Source organism: Ambystoma mexicanum, chromosome 9 (assembly GCF_040938575.1).
Source record: "Ambystoma mexicanum isolate Mex_15411 chromosome 9, UKY_AmexF1_1, whole genome shotgun sequence".
NCBI classification, from domain to species: Eukaryota; Metazoa; Chordata; class Amphibia; order Caudata; family Ambystomatidae; genus Ambystoma; species Ambystoma mexicanum.
The window spans coordinates 622608776-622629836 of record NC_090931.1 but is presented as its reverse complement, the minus strand read 5'-3'; the positions used below and the strand labels follow the sequence as shown (position 1 = coordinate 622629836).

The 21061-nt window shown below is 47.9% G+C and overlaps 1 protein-coding gene across 3 annotated transcripts in view; it reads right to left on the bottom strand.

The window, feature by feature from the left end:
• SEZ6 (seizure related 6 homolog) overlaps positions 1 to 21061 on the bottom strand; it is a 1141307-nt gene that overhangs the window by 18359 nt on the left and 1101887 nt on the right. For all 3 annotated transcript variants that reach the window (XR_011274646.1, XM_069615298.1, XM_069615299.1), the window contains exons 12-14: positions 20668 to 20859; positions 14724 to 14918; positions 9694 to 9735 (exon numbers count right to left, since the gene is read on the bottom strand). Coding sequence is in view for 2 of the 3 variants with exons in the window: in XM_069615298.1 (XP_069471399.1) it covers positions 9694 to 9735; positions 14724 to 14918; positions 20668 to 20859 (429 nt within the window). In the remaining variant the exon portion in view is untranslated. The remainder of the gene's footprint in view (positions 1 to 9693; positions 9736 to 14723; positions 14919 to 20667; positions 20860 to 21061) is intronic.

Below are 21061 nucleotides of genomic sequence, written 5' to 3'. Positions count from 1 at the left end.
GAACCCACCATCCACAAATGGCTCACAGCATTTAGCATGTATATGTCCATTACGCTAGAGAAATTCCAGCAGGATGCATTGGCAATGATCGCGTGTGAGGAATATATCCACAGCCTATACCTAAAATATGGGGGTGAGGGATGGTTGGAATATGACCAGGGTTTTAGGTTCAAAATACACGTCTGGCCCACTATGTCCTGGGATGAGGTGGATGTCGGGGGTACATAGATAAGATGGTGCCCGCCAGAGAGTCTGGGGGCAAACCCCTAGGGAAGAAATCCCAAGTTTGGAGAGGAAGAGGGGGTTACTCCCAATGAGGGAGGGGGTCCTTTCGCGGGCCCTCCTCCTGGAGCAACCGGTCTAGCTACCAGGGGGAACAAGCAGATTGCTGGAGGTTTGCTGAGGGGGACTGCCCCTTTGGCAAGGCATGTCGATTTAGGCATGCAAAGGGTGGAAGCGCTGGGGCCCGTAGCTCCTCTTCAAATGAAAGGAAGCATAAAAGCAGCACAAAGCCCAAGGAGAAGCCAAAGCGGGAGTATTGATCAACCACCCATGCCCAAGTTTGACAAACCAAAGGGAAGCCAGAGTGTAATTAAAACATGTTAACCCACGCCAGTTAAACTCCACGCTCTGATTCCTTTGTTAAATGTGTACCACAACAGGGCTGATGCAAAATTGCTGTGGGAAGGTTTCAGGTAGGGTTTCAGGATCCCATATTCAGGAAAAATGGGTGGCAAGGAAGCAAGCAACTTGCAGTCTGCATTTGGGATGCCGGAGGTGGTGGCACAAAAAGTGGGTAAAGAAATGAAATTGGGTAGAGCGGCTGGGCCTTTTTCATGCCGCCTATGGAGAATTTTGTGGTGTCACTGTTGGGGTTAGTTCCCAAGAAGCAGGAGGGCCAGTATCGCTTGATCCACCACCTCTCCTTCCCGGAAGGGGAATCTGTGAATGATGGCATAGCGGAAGAGCTGTGCCGGGTACATTACTCTTCTTTGGACGATGTTATACAGATGGTAAGATCAGCGGGGAAGGGTGCCCTAATGGGAAAGGCACACCTCGAATCAGCCTTCGGGTTGTTACCTAACCACATAGAGAGTCATCATTTGCTGGGGTTCAAGGTACAGGACAAGTATTTCTATGGTAAATGTTTACGAATGGGTTGTGCTATTTCATGTTCATACTTTTAAGCATTCAGCACCTTCTTGGAGTTTGCATTAAGGCAGAGGGTGCAAAGGGGTGGGTCTTGCTCTATCTTGATGACTTCTTGTTCATTGGCAAGGAAAAGCCCGGGGAGTGCAGGGCTCTCATGAGCACATTTCAGGGTTTGATGGATGTTATGGGGGTCCCGCTAGCAGAGGGGAAGACAATGGGTCCAGTCACAACCTTGGCATTTCTGGGGGTCGAAATTGACTAGGTCAAGGGCGAGTGCAGGCTCCACTATAACAAGATGCAGAGGATGAAAGAGACAATCAAAGTGTTGAAAGGTAAAAACAAGGCAACCCTGAGGGAACTGCAAACGCTGGGTGGTAACGTCAATTTTGTTGGGAGGGTCATCCCCTCAGGGAAAGTGTTTGCTAGAGGTATTGAGCTTAAAACAGTGGGATTGCAACATGCCTCCCAACATGTCCGATTAGGAGCCAAAGTAAAGGATGATCTCAGGATGTGGGAACATTTGTTGGATGAGTTCAATGGTGTATTACTGTTGAGGGGAGAATGGGCCAGCAGCGAGAGGCTTGGGCTATTGCAGATTCTTCCGGAGCCCACGGTTTTGGGGCGATTTTGGACAGCAATTGGTGTGGTAAGGCCTGGCCAACAGAGTGGCATGAGAAGGGGATCACCAGGGACATCACATTGCTCGAGCTGTTTCCCATTGTGGTAGCATTTAAAATGTGGGGGGAACAGTTGAAGAACAAAAACATGTCGCTGTGGTCGGACAATCTAGCTGTGGTGCAGATCATCAATCAGGGGTCATCCAACAATTAAGGGTGTTGAAACGGCTCAGAGAACTCACCAAGAGCTTGCTTGCATTGAACATCGCGGTCAGGGCTCAACATATTCCAGGGGTAAAAAATGTAGGCGCTGACTCTCTCGTTTACAGTGGGAGAAATTCTGGGGGGAACTATCCAGAAGCAAGGAAAGTGATGACCCTGTTCAAGGATCACTGGTGGGGCATGATTGGGGTGATCTGAGTTCTCTGATACACACAGCACTAGCACCAGGCACGGCAAGAAGGAACAGGGCCTGCTGGGAGCGGTTCTTGGCATTTCAAAGCGAAATCCTGCCGGAGGGGCAGAAGGATTTGCCAGTGCGGGCCTTTGTGGGATGGTGTTGGCGGACTGGGAAAACCAGAGCTTGGATGGCATATCACTTAGCAGCGATAGCGCGTTATGCTAAGCTATGTGCTGAAACGGACCCCAGAAGGAGCGTTACATTGTAATGGCTATGAAAGGTTGGGCTAAGCAGGTGGTAAAGAATCCAGATGAAAGGTGGCCCACTGACATTGTGAAACTGCATGGTTTGATTAAATTCTTAAAAATGGTATGCATTAACGATTGAGAGAGGGTCTTGTTCACAGCAGCTTTTACAGTAGCTTTCTTTGGGGCCTTCAGGGTGAGCAAGCTAATACCAGAGAACAAGGAGGGCAAGGGTTCCTGTTATCTGCGATTATGAGATGTCCAGGTTACGAATGCTTGGGTAAACATTTGCTTAAGAAGGTAAAAAACCGATCAGAAAGGGAAGGGGATTGTGGTGACACTCCAGGCCATCCAGGGGAGTATAGTTTGCCCAGTGGCTGCCTTTATAAACTACCTCCAACAAAGGCGGCCATCTGAGGTAGGGTTTCCACTGCTGCTGCACAGGGATGGGTCTGCCTTGAGCCGCTTTCAGTTTAAAGGGGTCATGGATATGGCCTTGGAGAAAATGGGGCTAACGGAGGGGGTGTTCGGGACACATTCTTTTAGGATTGGGGCAGCCACCTCTGCAGCAGCAGGAGTCTTAGGGTCTGACGAAATCAAGCAAATAGAGAGGTGGACATCCGGGTGTTGTAAAAGATACATCAGGCCTGAAAAAATGTAGAGTTAATCTGCTGCCTTCTCATCTCCTTCCCACTAGCAGGAGCACAGAGGAGGAGGAGGCAGTCCATCTGGGCGGTAGGGCATTCCTTTGCGTCGAGGGCCGGGGCAAGCTGGACGGCAGAGCAGGAGGAGCTGATGGCCGGCGAATACCGGATATGGTGGCACAGGGTGCCCGGGATGAGCTGGGCCCAGCTGCAAGGGCATAGTTGCTGGGTAAGCAGCAGAAGCCGGAGGTTTTGGTCATCATTCTAGGGGCTAATGACCTGACAAGCATGGGAAGGGGGGCTTTGTTGAGGGAGATGATGTTCTCATCGCAGGATTTGTCAGCGCAGCTGGGGGAGACCGAGATTGTGTGGTCAGAAATAATTCCCAGACAGGAATGGAGGGGAACAGAGAACCACGCGGCGGTGGAAAGATCAAAGGAGAAAAATGAATTGCGCGATGTCCAAATTCTGTAAGGGTAGAGGCTTCAAACAAATCAGACATGGCTTGATCAACTTGAAATCCCCGGATTATTATCTAAAGGATGGAGTACATTTGTCGGCGAAGGGGATGGAGCTCTTTTTCTGGAATGTGTGTACAAAGCTCTTGGAATTGTAAATAATGGAAAGGAAGGAGCCACGGTGGACGGTAACCCACCCGTGGCGTGGCAGTGTTTGGGCGACCAATCACAAGACACATACTCCAAATGAGCCATGAGTAAACCAGAAAGGTCTTTGTTCTTCTCGGACCAGCGCCTCTTAGGAGCCTAAGCTGCAGCGGCGTCTGGTGGTAACAATAAGGGCCCAGCTTCCCCCAAAGAAACGGCGCTCTCCCCGCCCACGAACACCTGCAAGGGCAGGCAGGGCTCAGGCACAAAGGGTTGGGAGAGTTGGGCCTACTGTGGACTTTGTGCAAGAAATGGGGGAAGCAGGTTGTTGGACACAGAGCTGAACTATTTTCACTAATGTGTGCAGTGTTTTTTATGATGTTGTGAAAATAAATCTGCAGCCATTTTTTGCCAAATGAAGAACTGTCTCATTCTGTACCTTACTAAGGGGAAATTAAAGGAACTGAAGGATGAGCAAGGATAAGGTTATTGGTACAAATGGACAAATGCCAGGGATATGGGAGCGCTGGAGCACAGGTGTAGGAGTGAGATGCTGAATGAGATGGAGAAGTAGGGGGCTGGGGGGTGCAGGTAGAGCCAGGCAGGCAGCAGTTGGTGAGAGCTCGGGAAGAACGGGGCGGTCAGGAGGGGGTGAAGGTGCTGAGGGACCTGGAGCGTAAGTGCAGAAGGAGCTATGGGGCTGGGACTAGTGAAGGGGTAGAAGGAGGCGGAGGTGTGGCGTGGAGAGGTAGGAGAGTGAGCAGGAGCGAAGAAAAGAGGAAACATGTCTGAGGCACTGAAGACGAAGGCCAAAGAGGAAGGAGGAGGGGGATCGTACTCGAGATGTTAGTGGAGACGGACACCAACGGGAAGAGGAAAGTTGAGAAGACGCTGAAAGAGGCGAAGATCAGGAAAGAGGAGGAAGAATTTAAGAGGGGGGAGGAGATGAGGAAGGAGAGAGAGAGAGAGAGAGAGAGAGAGAAAGAGAGAGAGAGAGAGAGAGAGAGAGAGAGAAATAGCACACCTTGGGGAAGGAAGGTGTCAGTCAGGTGGAGAACCCTTTAGTTGGCGGTTATATAGGGACAGTGGAAGGCCGCTAGTCGAATGCCTACCCATTGTCTTATGGCTACACCTATTGCAGAAAGGCTAGGAGGACAGCTGACCGATAACCCCAGGGACAGACCCACGTCTTAGAGACAGGCCCCCAGGCACGAGTGTGCAAGGGTCCAGTGAAGAGGAAAGTGGGGGGATGGAGGAGGCAGGATCTGACCACTGAGGCTGGACACGGAGGGCAGGCCCATGCGCAGCTCCTAGCCACCCTCCCGAGCCACCTCCCCCCAGGTTTATTTGCAAACCATTATAAGAGAAAGACTGACACTCAAACCGGGTGATTCGCAGCGGCCTGGGAGACCTCAGCCCCGGCAGGAGCTGTTCGCCCGGACTCCAATCGGGCCACAATACTCTGAGGGGCGCGAGGGGGTGTCCGGGAAAGAGAGACAGTCTAGCCAGAGAGTATCTCTTCTCTTTGTCTGCTGCTGTGGAATCCCAGCGCACATATTATCAATGTTGACGCTGTTGTCCGCCTCCTGGGTAAACGGAGAGTCCCTTAGTTTGACCGAGGGACCTTGTTGGCAAGAGAAGCGCCAGCAGAGCACGCTGCCGATGGTGCAAGGAGTTGGCAGCCCCAGGAGAGAGGGAGACCCCGAGGAGACTTGGTTGCTGCTCTCTTTTCCCTTCCTTTCTCAGCCAGGACATGACTCCATCCTATAATAGAGGGCCCATCGTTCCGCCGCTACTGCTTACTAAATGGGTTTGCCGGAGGTTCAAAGCTTTCGCTGCCCTTAGGTCACCAATACTTCTCAATTGTCCCGGGAGGATAGCTCTGTGGGAAGTGCTGACTTGGAGCAAGACGGCACGAAGCAACACAGGTTTGATCCCCGGGTCCGCTCTTAGAAACCTCTGGGTACTAAGTGCGTCATAAATACGCCACTAAGACATATCCTGTAGCAGCGCCGCGATGCCCACTCGGGTTGTGTGAGCACTTTAAAAATGCAAACTTTTAATGAAAATAAATTCACTTAGGGAGTAAACCTCCGACTACATTACACCAGTGCCTGGCCATCATGCGTACAGGTAGTTAATGTTTTGCTGCCCTCTGCTGGAGAGTTGTGATAAATTCAGCCCTTGCTCGTGCTCGGCAATAAATGAAGCTGTCAAGGAGGCCTTTGCTCTATTACCTGCTCTGAGCCCCATTACGCTTCTGCTTCTAAAGCGGTGGCGTGAATGGCTGAAAAGAACCAGGCATTAATACCCGAGGAGCCCATTGATCGGAATATAAAGAGGCCGAGAAAACTCGACAGAGTGTCACCGCGGCGCGCCCCCGGATCAGCGCAGAGGATGATTTCATCAAAATCAATACAGATCCCGAGGGCGATATTGTAGTGCGAACAAATCCATGCGAAGAGGGCAAGGCGACGAATAATCACCCGAGCACAACTCTCAGCTGGAAGGCCCGGGTCCCATGAAAGGGTTCTGTGAAGATTGTCTCCAGTAACCACCTCATTCTAAAGGCTGCAGAATCGGTGACAGAGCATTAAGTGGCCTGAAACCAGTGGTCGAAGTGGGCGGGAGCGCTGCTCTTCTACTTTTTTTAATTCTGTTTTACTGTTCCAATACTTTTATTTTAAAAAGAAACCGTTCCGAAATGTCTTCGTTTTAAAATAAAAGTGTAGGAAGCAATTTAAACCTGCACTTCAGTGCACTGCACCTTAAACAGCAGGGGCATTTCTTTGGGGGTTTGCATTGTGCACGGGAGGGGGCGTAGCGATGGGGTTTGTGAGAAGCGAGAGCAGCCCAGCCCACCTCTCTCATATCTCATCTTCCCCAGCACCCAAGAGCTTGCAGCCTGCATGTGCCCATTTCTAGTTAGCGACTGTTCCCCCAGAAAGAGCCCATTGATCGGCTTGTGTCACATTCAGCTTGCGTCACATCTAGACAGAATTGTAATTATCAGCTTGTGTCACATTCAGCTTGCGTCACATCTAGACAGAATTGTAGTTATCAGCTTGCATCAGCAGCTTGCGTCACATCTAGACAGAATTGTAATTATCGGCTTTTGTCACATCGAGACAGAATTGTAGTTATCAGCTTGTCACATCTAGACAGAATTGTAGTTATCAGCTTGCATCTGCAGCTTGCGTCACATCTAGACAGAATTGTAATTATCAGCTTGTGTCACATCTAGACAGAATTGTAGTTATCAGCTTTCATCTGCAGCTTGCGTCACATCTAGGCAGAATTGTAATTATCAGCGTGTGTCATTATCAGTTTGCGTCACATCTAGACAGAATTGTAGTTATCAGCTTGTCACATCTAGACAGAATTGTAGTTATCAGCTTGCATCTGCAGCTTGCGTCACATCTAGACAGAATTGTAATTATCAGCGTGTGTCATTATCAGCTTGCGTCACATCTAGACAGAATTTTAATTATCGCTTCTGTCACATCTAGACAGAATTGTAGTTATCAGCTTCTGTCACATTTAGACAGAATTGTAGTTATCAGCTTGCATCTGCAGCTTGCGTCACATCTAGACAGAATTGTAATTATCAGCTTGTGTCACATCTAGACAGAATTGTAATTATCAGCGTGTCTCATTATCAAATTCTGTCACATCTAGACAGAATTGTAGTTATCACCTTCTGTCACATCTAGACAGAATTGTAGTTATCAGCTTGTATCAGGAGCTTGCATCACATCTAGACAGAATTGTAATTATCAGCTTATGTCACAATCAGCTTGTGTCACATCTAGACAGAATTGTAGTTATCAGCTTGCATCAGGAGCTTGCATCACATCTAGACAGAATTGTAATTATCAGCTTATGTCACAATCAGCTTGTGTCACATCTAGACAGAATTGTAATTATCAGCGTGTCTTATTATCAGCTTCTGTCACATCTAGACAGAATTGTAGTTATCACCTTCTGTCACATCTAGACAGAATTGTAGTTATCAGCTTGCATCAGCAGCTTGCATCACATCTAGACAGAATTGTAATTATCAGCTTGTGTCACAATCAGCTTGTGTCACATCTAGACAGAATTGAAATTATAAGCTTGTGCCACATCTAGACAGAATTGTAGTTATCAGCTTGTGTCACATTCAGCTTGCGTCACATCTACATAGAATTGTAGTTATCAGCTTGCATCAGCAGCATGCGTCACATCTAGACAGAATTGTAATTATCAGCTTGTGTCACATCTAGCCAGAATTGTAGTTATCAGCTTGCATCAGCTGCTTGTGTCACACCTAGACAGAATTGTAATTATCAGCTTGTGTCACAATCAGCTTGTGTCACATCTAGACAGAATTGAAATTATAAGCTTGTGCCACATCTAGACAGAATTGTAGTTATCAGCTTGTGTCACATTCAGCTTGCGTCACATCTACATAGAATTGTAGTTATCAGCTTGCATCAGCAGCATGCGTCACATCTAGACAGAATTGTAATTATCAGCTTGTGTCACATCTAGACAGAATTGTAGTTATCAGCTTGCATCAGCTGCTTGTGTCACATCTAGACAGAATTGTAATTATCAGCTTGTGTCACATCTAGACAGAATTGTAGTTATCAGCTTGCATCAGCAGCATGCGTCACATCTAGACAGAATTGTAGTTATCATCTTGTGTCACATATAGGTAGTCATGCCTATAACCAACCCCACTAATAAAAAAACTCATCCCTCTGCATACACCTCTCAAACTCTGAAACACAACAGGTGAAATGACATATGAGGAGGGACACAAAGCTTGTAGGTGTTGTTTGGTTATTTGTCCATCCTTTGACTGCCCATGGCCATGGTAATCCCTATGGCCAGTCCCACCCAGTTCCTGCCCCTCCCCGTCCAAAACCCCTCCTCCTGGAAACTCTTTGAGCTCACTTCTTTTTTCTTCTTCACTTTAGACAAGCCTTACCATCAAACTGTGTGCTGGAAGTGCCTACAAGTGTTTTTTCAAAGCGGTCTTTTGAGAGTTCATGGCTTAATTGGAGTTGTAAACCAACTACTGGTGTAACAAAAAAGTCTTAACCTGGTCTGCCTTCAGCCACTCGATTTATAAGCACTGTGTGTGTCTTTCACCGAAGTCCAGTTAAAACCAGCATTGGCAAAGCCAACCGTTTTTACTTATGTATAAGTATTAGGCATTTGCCAGGTACCGCTACTAGATGTCCAGGTACTCACACCATTTTCCACGTGCTACCCTCAATGGACATTTAATACCAGTACGACTGTGCCTGGCAAATGCTTTTTCTAACCCTAAACAAAAGCACACACTGTTGGCATTGCCAAAGATTGTTTTCTATTCATGTTTTTAATAGAGCCATTTCCAAATGTGCCTCTTTTCGATGCTTCTTGTAGTCTTTCTTCTTTCACAAACCAGAGCAAAACGAGAGGGGACACTAGTAAGAAAGTCTTTTCTTTTCTGCTCACACGAGGAGGTAGGTTACTCAAGATTTCTAAACTAAGGATGATCCTCACAGGGCAGGACCTTGTGTTCTATGTCCGTTTTCGATGCCTCAGGTTTAGCAAAAGACCACATGTATCTCCCAAAGCTGGCCCCAATTCTTTGAATCCTTCTGTCCTGCACACACTTCAGAGCTAAAAAGTACAGGTCTTGCAGGTCCCCTTCAGGGTAAACCCAGAGACTGGTTGACCAGGAGATGCAGAAAGCGTCCTTCAAGAGGGCACTAAAATGGGTTACCAAGTCATAGATTTCTTGCCCCAAAGAATGGGACAGCGGCATGCGCCTTGCAACATGCTCCACAATCGTCATGTAGAACGAATTCAAGATGGATGGCATTCACTTTCTCAGAGACGGTCTCGCCAAAATGATTGGCGGCGTAGGCTGAATCAACGCTCATTCAAAAACAGAAATGTATTTGTTTTCTATTGAAGTTTTGTAGAGCGCTAACGCATAGCAATGGAACATATGTGGAGAACAGAGCTAGGATACAATTCACATATACTCACACTTGTCTTGGCGGTTTGTGTAGAACACATCAGGTGTAGAAGCTGAAAAAATAGAAACATGAGTATATTTTAGGATTTGGCAGTGATATACAATAGAATCTGTCAGTCCCTCTGCCAGGCACAGAGAAAGAACACGCACACACTTCTATGTTCATATAAAAGACGTGAAACATAGCCAGGATAATCCAAACTGAGGCAGTGATCCTTGCAGCTCTTCATGAGGAAGGGCCGCTCCAAGCACACTTGAGGCCTCATCGCCGAAACTTGATTTGTCATATGATATGACATTTATAACGCGCCTATACACAAGTGTTTCAAGGCGCGACGAGGCAAGGGAGGTGAAGCAAAGGGAGGACAAAGACAATGATTTTACTAGGCCTAGTGAGATTAAGATTGCGCAAGTGCAGCATCATATTGCATTGTATCAGTACTGGGGCAAAAAGTGCACAGCTACAAATATGCATTGAAAGACAAACGGCCTCATCACGAGTTTGGCAGTAACTCTTGAATACTATTACCGCCACACTTAAGGGTCTGCCAATTCATGGGTTTGGCAGTATTCACCCCCAGCTCTGAGCTGGGGGTAAATGCGCCGGGAATGTGCAGATTTTTGGTGCAATTACGGCACGGTAATACCGCCGACAGTAATCGCGCTGAAAATTCCCCATTGGATCCAATGGGGAATGGGGGATTACCGTTCCGCCAAACCTGTGATCCGGCGCTAATAGCGCCGGTGGGTTTTGCAGTAATGCTATTAGCTCTGGCAGTAGCCTGGCAGTAATACCGCCGGGATACCGCCCAACTCGTGATGAGGTCCTATGTATTTGCAATAGCGAATGTTTTTTGAGTGCAGTTCTTACACCATGCACAATTGCACCCTTCTCAGGAGCAAAGTTCCAGTGATGGGACTCACAGTGTCTGGTGGAAACTTATGGCCTAGTGTGGTGACTTACTTGAATTCTCCATCGCGATATTTGGAGGAAGTGAGCCATCAGGGAGATGGCTGGTCTGCCAGTAATCTGATGTGCCTGCTAGATGGTGGATGAGGAGGGATCTGGCTGGCTCTCTACCCCCACTAGTGACAGTGAACGCTTTCTGAAGGAAGCCCTTCAGGCTAGTGATTATAGGAACTCATTGTACCAGAATGCATCTCATGGAGTCAATGCAGCTCCAAAAATAGAGCTGCTAAACTGTGACAAAGTGAGAAGCTTTAAGAGCAGTTCTGCAGAGTGAAGCGGCGCCAGAAATAGAACCAATAAACTATGAAAAAGTGAGGAACTCTAAGAACAGTTCCTCAGAGTTGAGCCAACATGCAGAAGAAGCATTTACTTCTTTCCAGACCGAGAACAAATACCGGGGTGATCCGAAGACCAGCATGCCTTTGCGTTCACAGGTGTAAGAGCTTCTGGAAAGCCACGCACCTGCATCCCGGGAGAGAACTGAATCCAAGATGGCGCCAACCAAGGGTGTTGTTACGCCTGGAAAAGATCTGGGGCTACGCTAATGTCGGGACTGTCAGGATTCGGGGCTATCTAGCTTTTTGGTTGTAACCCCAGAGATTCTATCCGGGGCTACAACCAAAAGACCTGGGGCTGTAGCCCCTTTAGCCCCCCACCCTCTAGCAACGCCTCTGGCACCAACCACTGCGGATGCCTTTCTAGCCTTGCGGCCCCCAATAACTGACTGGTAGTTCATCAGGGAATTAATCATTTCTTGACTAGGAATCCACAAGGGAACAACCAATCGCCAGAAGGAATCGAAAGAACCATGGGGAATAATCAGGCGAAGACTCAAGAAAATACTCACCAGCACAGGGTGTATAAAAGGGCTTAGAGCAGAGCAGTTGAGGAGAGAATTTAGGTGCGAGCAGACGTGTACAAGACCACTCCGTTCATTAAAGGGGAGAACGCTGGAGGAAAATTGTCAGAGGAGGTTCTAGCCTGGGGAAAGGCTACAAGGCTACCACAGCCTGGAGGATTTTGGTCCAGGCCCAGAAGGCCTGTTAAGAGTCTCTGCCACTGGGAGCTACTAAGACCTGTGTACCCCGAGGACAGGGTCTTGCCTGGTGGTGTACCCATGTACCCCTGAATTGTAGGGGAATTGGAAAGCCACGCCCTAAGGCTTACCATTAGTAACCCCAGGTAAAAGGATCAAACATTGATCCATGGCAGGAGGGCGACATATTGGAGATTACCTGACCAGGTCCCTGAATGCTAGGGGGATAAATACCCATTTAATTTTCTGTGACATTAAGACAGCCAAGGTCCAGGGGAGACTTATTAAGAAACCTGGGAAAGCCAAGGTCCAGGAAGGGTCTGTCGTGAAGCCTGGGAAGGTCACAGTCCAGATAGGACCTTTCGTGAAAAGCTGGGAAGGACCTGCTGTGCACCTGAAACAGTCAAGATCAAAGGAGGTCTTGGTGTGAAGCATAAAAGCCGGGGTAGGACTACGTCTACAGATAAAGGTTGACAGGCCCTGATGTGGCCGGCAAGCAGAAGTGGCCAGGCCACATTGGTGGGAGAGGTGGAAGCAGAGAGGCAGAAGGAGAAGCCCAGACGGCGAGTCGCTCCGAAGGAACCTTCCCTGGAATATTCCCGTTGTTTTGTTCTTTTGGACTAGCTCAGGGGTGTACTCCTAAGAGTAGGTCTGAGAGTTGGTGACCAATGTTTGAAACCTTTGCGCTACTAGCATCGGAGGCTGTGGACTGGTACACAGCAGATTGAAATCCTGATGTTGGCCTCTTTGTTTCAGGCATTTGTAGATGTGGGTGTCCCGGGAGGGGCAAGTACATTTAGGATTAGGCTATTGGAAGAATATTTAGAACCCTAACATGAAAAATATCAGACAAAACCCCCACTTTGCTTTAACCCATCCATGACACATGTGCATTCATGAACCCCTTCTTCTTTAGAGAGAAGCCACTTTTTAGTACCAATAGGTGTTTCATCCAGCCCATTCCTTATTGCGAACCGAGAACAAAAATTCCATCTGTTATGACTTTGTGTGTAGAAAAGGCCAATCATTCCCTGGTGCCAGTCTGACAACTTAGGAGTGGATACAAAGTAGAGTGAGTGTCCTCAGTGGGGCGATGCCCTGCTTGAGGAAATGGAGTGGAGCAGAAAAAGCCACAGAACAAGTCCTTTGGCCCGCGCTCACAGGACGGCAGCAGCCGAGCTTAAATTCTGTAGCACAAGATCTATGGAGGTGAGGTAAGAGGAAGAGGAATGACAAAGCTTTCTTCCATGCCAGCTCCCTAAGATACAGCCCAGAAGCCACTTCAAATGGAGTTTGAGTGAATATCTTGCCACAGTCAGGGAAACAGCATACAATGCAGGAGACACGCATGAATGCTTCACTCAGTAGTTACTTCAGCATAACATGGCAGCAGATTGGGCAGAACAGCCATAAAGGAACCCAAATATGCACATGTTGACCCATCAGACTGGCCCTCCTTGGAAGCCTGGCACCTGTACCTATAAAGGCACCGAATATTGCTGCCAGGTCTTTTCCAATGAAGCAGACTGCCACAGAAGAATGCCCATCTGCCCCAGAGCACAAGGTTTGTGAAGGAACTATTCATAGAACATTGCACTAACAAACGTGGCAGGATTCCAAAACCTCACTTGCAGGATAACCATTCCACCCAACCAAATGCTCCAAAATTCCCTGGCAAGTATGACACTCACAGCACTCAGATAATGCTGATTTCACATTGCCATCCACCAAAACAGATAATGGGAGTCTAAACGCGCATGTTTCAAAGGATTTCACCAAACAGGCATGACAAATGGAAGAATCTTACGTGTCTTACACAATTTCAATTAAACAGAAATAGGAATAATGAGCCGGGCTACCAAAAAAGGGCAAAGGTAAAAGTATCACAGGCAGCGACTGACCGAGCTGGGAAAAAAGTGGAAACCAAACCAGACTGCCTACACCAGCACGCAAGAACTTATTTGAGAACCTTCCGTAAATGCCTTCATAGTTTTTTTAGACTTCCTATAATTAAGGCCGCCATATCACAGACCTTATGCATATCATTGAAAATCCCCCCAGAAGCAGCTATAAACAACTGTAAGGGATTCACATGATTAATACAGGCAAAAAAGGCCTGGCATAAGGAGCGGAATACAACTAAGTATCATAAGCAAACTCTGATGTGAGCAGCAAAGTCTTAGAATTGGACTGTGTGGAATTAAAATACACCATAGATACTACACAAGTGTCTGGTTAACCTTCTCTATCTGTCCATCGGTCAGTGGATGGTACCCTTAATTCCCAAAGCAGTACACATTGGCCTGTGAAAGTGTACAATGCACAAAAAATCTCATTCAGAGATTATCTTAATGGAAACCATGATGGCAAGAATCTTCTTTAGAAAAGTTCTAGTCAATTCCAGCACCACAGGCAAACAGTGGTGTAACATGTGCAAGCTTCAAAAGTATATCCACAGTGGATTGAGGTGAATCTCACAAACACTGGCACTGTCATGATGAAATGAGTGGAGAGAGTATAACAAGACTAAGGGGCAACAGTGAACAGTCTTAAAAACCCAGCAAATGATTGCAATGAGTTACACCTGGCACAAACAGGACAGCACTTAACATACGGCCACAAACCCACCACCTTCTCAGAGTACTAATGCAGCCATGTGCCATAACCGTATTATGACACATCTGATGCACTCCCCATCTGAGTTCATCCCCCATAACACCAAAAGGGAAGCTCACTTGCAAACACTCACTCATGTACAAATAAGCAGCCTAACATACATGCACAGCATGCACACCAATACTCATGACCCTCAAATCTAAAACTGCCATGCTCTAAATGCTTGCTGGCCTCGTTGAGGTTTGTATGCTATATAAATGTTCATAACATTACACAATTCATCACAAAGTGAAGTAACCCCTCATAACACATACTAACTATAGACAGAGATAAATGCAGTCATACAAAACTGCCCCAGAAAGAATCATGTACATTCTACAGAACTAGAAACCAGTGTACAAGAACTCAGCAGTTCTCACCTTTGCAGGCAGGGGGCGGGCTGCTCCACTGAGAGGGGTGGCCAGGCACACACCTAATGCCACCCTGCCCGGTCAGGGCAAAGCCCGCCTGGCAGGAGTACTGCAGCGACTCGCCAGGCTGGTAGAGCCGCTTCTCTGGGGTCAGCACGCTGTTCTGGGGCAGGCCTGGGTGACGGCATGGCTCGTATATTTCCGCTGCAGAGTGGGAAAGAAGGGGAGAAGCCAGGTTTTCCAAAACGTCCCTTAATGATACTGCCCCCCCCTGGTCTGAGGCACCAGCGTCCCTTTTTTGAAAGGTTGCTAAAGCACCCACCTGCCCTTCTAAGGCCCTTGGCTGCCTTCCACAAGGACCTGTAGTGCAAGTACAAGGATGAAGCATTTGGGAGATCCCCCGAGACACTTCATGCTCTTTGCTCAATCCGAGGCCCCCACGCCCCCTTTCACAAGAACCTTTAATACCCCTCCCTTCTATCGTACCAGCAACTCCTATCACATGGGCCATTAATACGCCTCCCTTCTATGGTACCAGCAACTCCTTTCCCATGGGCCATTAATACACCTCCCTTCTATGGTACCAGCAACTCCTTTCACATGGCCATTAATAAACCTCCCTTCTATGGTACCAGCAACTCATAACATGGGCCATTAATACACCTCCCTTCTATGGTACCAGCAATTCCTATCACATGGGGCATTACTATGCCTCCCTTCTATGGTACCAGCAACTCCTATCACATGGGCCATTAATATACCCCCCTTCTATGGTACCTGCAACTCCTTTCACATGCACCATTATTACACCTTCCTTCTATGGTACCACCAGCAACTCCTATCACATAGGCCATTATTACACCTCCCTTATATGGTACTAGGAACTCATATCACATGGGGCATTACTACGCCTCCCTTCTATGGTACCAGCAACTCCTATCACATGGGCCATTAATAAACCTCCCTTCTATGGTACCAGCAGCTCATATCACATGGGCCATTAATAAACCTCCATTCTATGAGACCAGCAACAATTATCACATGGGCCATTAATACACCTCTCTTCTATGAGACCAGCAACTCCTATCACATGGGCCATTAATACACCTCCCTTCTATGAGACCAGCAACTCCTCTCACATGGGCCATTAACACAGCTCCCTTCTATGGTACCAGAAACTCCTATCACATGGGCCATTAATACACCTCCCTTCTATGAGACCAGTAACTCCTATCACATGGTCCATTAATACACCTCACTTCTATGGTACCAGAAACTCCTATCACATGGGCCATTAATACACCTCCCTTCTATGGTACCAGCAACTCCTATCACATGGTCCATTAATACAACTCCCTTCTATGGTACCAGAACTCCTATCAGAAGGGCCTTTATTACACCTCCCTTCTATGGTTCCAGCAACTCCTATCACATGGGCCATTAATACGCCTCCCTTCTATGAGACCAGTAAATCCTATCACATGGGTCATTACTCCCCCCAAGCCCGACCAGTCGACACAGGAGTCCCTCAAGGAGCATGCCTATCTGTCCTCCTGTTCAATCTCTACTTGATCACCCTCCTGCCAATAATTCGTTCACACAACATCCTGTGTTACAACTACACTAATGACACTCAACTAATTCTAAAACTCCTGAACTCAAAGCCCAACGCCCGACCTGACCACTCCTCCTGTCTCCTCGACATAGAGTTCTGGATGACCCAAAGCCACCTCTTGTTAAACCCCTCCAAAACAGAAATCATGGTATGTGGCAATTCCGAACTTCTTCCACACCCACTACCCTGGCCATCTGCCATGGGCAACTCACCAACCCCCTCTAACTCAGTGAAAAACCTTAGATGCACCCTTGACTCTGACCTAACACTCTCGCGCCAAGTCAACAACATCTCAAAGTCCTGCCACTACCACCTTAAAACCCTCAGGTGCATCTTTCCATATCTATCCTTTCCCAACAGACTCTCCGCAGTCCAATCAATAGTGATATCAAGACTGGACTACGCAAGGCCCCTCTACCTCGGAGTCCACGCTTATCAACTGAACAAACTTCAAAGGGCACAAAACGCCACAGCCAAACTACTACTTGCGCTCGGCCCAAGAGACCACATCTCCCCAACCCTTACAACTATGCACTGGCTTCCAGTGGCCAGAAGGGTCACTTTCAAAACCGTATGCATCTCCCATCGAGCATTACATAAAACCGGACCTCAATATCTTCAAGACAAACTAAAACCTTATCACCCTCCACGAACTCTAAGATCAAGCTCAGCCGGCCTCCTGGTCATTCCTAAGACAAACTCAGTCAGGTTAGGCAGATCATCATTCTCATCCTTAGCCCCCACGTTGTGGAACGCACTCCCACCCCACATCCGCCTAACTGAAGATCTAATGTCTTTCCGCAAACTACTGAAAACCTGGCTCTTCCCCTAAAACCATCCCGTACGCAAGCTAAACCAAACAGAATAACTGCATCTGAATGACATCAATCCAACAAACTACTAGATGCGAGAAATTGACATCTAATAACACAATCCAGCAAACTACTTGATGCGAGAAATTGACATCTAATAACACAATCCAGCAAACTACTTGATGCGAGAAATTGACATCTAATAACGATAATATAAAGTAAAGGACAAACAGATTAGAATGAGTAAAGTAGATCAAAGCAGTGAAGTGTATAACAAGAATAAACCGTACGAAAACCGTAACGAGATTTAAATTAATGAAATGGATGAAATGCATGATGAATGAATGGAGTGAATGGAGTAGATGAAAACACTAGAAATCGACGAACCGTGTGGAACTGATGAATGCGCTGAGCAGATGAGTGTGTAGATCGGATGAGTGTATAGAATGGATGAGTATGTTGAGCGGATGAGTGTGCTGAGCGGACGACTGTGTAGAGCGGTTGAGTACGTAAGTACAAAGAAGTGTGCAGAACGCAGGAATGCGTAGAGCAAATGAGTGTGTAGAGCGGATGTGTGTATAGAGCTGATGAGTATGTAGAGCGGGTGAGGGTGTAGAGCGGATGAGTGCGGAAATGCGGAAGAGTGTGTAGAACGCTGGAGCAGAGGAATGTGCAGACCGGATGAGTGTATAGAGTGGATGTGTGTATAGAGTGGATAACTATGCATGAGTGAACGTCTTTGTAGAGCTGATGAGTGCATATGGCAGATGAATGCGTGGAAAGAACGAGTGCATAGAGCAGATGAGAAGGAGGCACGGACGAGTGCAGTGAACGGATGAGTGCATGGAGCGGATGAATGCATGGAGTGGATGAGTACGTGGTGCACAAGAGTTCGTGGAGTAGAGGAGCGCGGAGAGCGAATGGGTGAGCAGAGCAGATGAGTGGGCCGAGTGGATGAGTGCGCCGAGCAGAAGAGTGCGCCGAATAGAAGAGTGCGCAGAGTCGAAGAGTGTGTAAGAATGAAAGAGTGTTTAGAGCAGATGATTGCATAGAACAGACTAATGGATAGAACCGCCGACTATATGGAGCAGACAAGTGCATATGAGCGACTGAGTGCGTAAGAAAGGAGGGGTACATAAGAACAAATCAGTGCGTAGAGCGAGTGAGTGCTTAGAGCCGATGAGGGCGCAGAGCGGATGAGCGAATTAATGCATAAGAAAGGAGCGGTGCGTAGAGCGAGTGAGTGCGTAGAGCGGATGTGTGCGTAGAACGGATGAGTGAATAAGTGCGTAAGAAAGGAGGGGTACGTAGTTGTGATTGAGTGCGTAGAGCGGATGACTGCGTAGAGCGTGTGAGTGCATAGAGCATGTGAGTGCGTAGTGCGTAGAGCGTGTGAATGCGTAGAGCAGGTGAGCGAGTAGAGCATGTGAATGCGTAAAGCATGCGAGGATATATAGCGGACGAGCGCCTATAGCAGACGAGTGCCTATAGCAGACAAGTGCCTATAGCGGACGAGTGCCTATAGAGGACGAGTGCCTATAGCGGATGAGTGCCTATAGCGGATGAGTTGCACTGAGCGGATGAGTTGCATAGAGATGATGAATGCGTAGAGCGGATAAATGCGTAAAGCAGATGAGTGCCTAGAGCGGATGAGTTCATAGAGCGGATGAGTGCGGAGTCCATGTAGAGCAGATGAGTGCCTAGATCGAAAGAATGCGTAGAATGGATGAGTACATAGAGCCTGCGTAGAACGGATTGGAGTACGTGGAACAGATTGGAGTACGTGGAACTGATTGGAGTGCGTGGAACAGATTTGAGTATGTGCAACGGATTAGACTGTGTCGTGCTGACTGGAGTACGTGGTGAGGACTGGAATGCTTGGATGAGTTGTGTAAAGCGGATGACTGCGTAGAGCAGATGAATGCGTAGAGCGGATGAATGCGTAGAGCGGATGAATGCATAGAGTGGATGAATGCATAGAGCGGATGAATGCGTAGAGCGGATGAATGCGTAGAGCGGATGAGTGCGTAGAGCAGATGAGTGTGTAGAGCGGATGAGTGCCGAGTGCATGTTGAGCGGGTGAGTGCCTAGAGCGAAAAAATGCGCAGAACGGATGATTGCATAGACCGGATGAGTTCACAGAGCAGCAGAATACAGAGTAGAATGCATGGAACGTATTGGAGTGCGTGGATTGGAGTGCCTGGAACGGATTGGAGTGCCTGGAACGGATTGGAGTGCCTAGGACGGATTGGAGTGCCTGTAACGGATTGGAGTGCATGGAACGGATTGATGTGTGTGGGGCTGACTGGAGTGCGTGGGGCTGACTGGAGTGCGTGGGGCTGACTGGAGTGCGTGGAGCGGACTGAAGTGCGTGGGGTGGACTGGAGTGCGTGGGGCGGGAAGGGAATACGCGGGGCGGACTGTAGTGCACGAAATTGAGTGACATACATGGAATGTTTCGGAGTGCATTGAACGTTTGAAAAAGTATGTAACCCATCATATCACATTACCACGCTTACTCTCTTCTTTACACCACCATTCAACTAGAACACAGAGATACCATGACACCATTTGGTATAACTGTTCTCATACCAACATCTGCCGCATACTCCCCCTCACTCTAAGTAAACACTGCTGGTTACAATGCCCCCCCCCCCGCCCCAGCCAGGCGTTCTCAGGCCTAACGCAGCCACATTCGGTCTGGATAATTCCTGCCAGAACGAACACATACTCCTGATCTCTCAACCACCACACCTACCGCTAGGAAGCAGCTATTATACGAAGGCCACACTAGTTGCACACATAGCCGGTGCTCACACGCACCCTTTAACTCTGGACTCTCTCTACTGACTTGAACTCCGGTTCCCAAGGGCGTTCAACCTACCAGCGCCTTCAGACCATACCAATGGTACATAAGGTGCTATATAAATGCAAAATAACATAACATAACATAACATTAATACACCTTCCTTTTCTGAGGCACCACAGACAGCGCTCACAAAGGTTCTTAACACAGGTAGCACCCTGTAAAGCACCACGTCTTCTGCAAGGGCCTGTAGACTACTGCCCTTAGGCCTTCTGCAAGGGCCTGTAGACTACTGCCCTTAGGCCTTCTGCAAGGGCCGTTAATGCACTATTAGATACCAGCAACCCCTTTCACAAGGGCTGTTATTGCATATTTTACTAACATGCTTACCCTCCTCTCTCTGGAGATAGGCACATACTTTGTCCAGAACAAAAAACACGTTCCCCCGTAATGCACATTTTTATAAACTAGAAAACCAAACCTTAGCTTTCCTACACATATTAACAAGCTGTACCCCATCAGTCACCATAAACATAACTTATTATCGGAGAGAGGCAACCAACACGGCTCAAAGAAATACCCTCCCACTGCCATTCCCTCATGGCAACTCCTGTAAATTGTATTACTGTGCTTTCCAGCGCCCAGATGCCTATGGGTTAGGCGCGCTCTACAAATGTTAAATAAATAAGAAAATACAAAAATAACGAAGCCGGTACTTACGGACACACTTGGGAATGCGGTCACTCCACTTGGGCTTTCCCGCTTGACGGTTGTAGCAGGTGAGGGTGCTGCTTCCGGTCAGAGTGTACCCTTTATCACACGTGAAGCGCACAGTGGACCCCACAGGAAAGTTAGAATTGGAGATGACTCTTCGGCTGTGGTCAACATCGCCGGGGTCCGGGCATGTGGTAACTGTGATGGAAATCAAGGGCGAGAGGAGTGGAGATCATTAGAACTATAATACATGTCGCCACGAGAGGGCGCTGCAGGGTATCCTAGACACACATTGCATCTCACCAGAAACTGACTATGTCAATATCCAGGGAATCAGGGGCGACGAGTACGCGGGTGCTCCGGGGCCCGGGCACCCCCACACTGCAGAATGAAGTCAGGG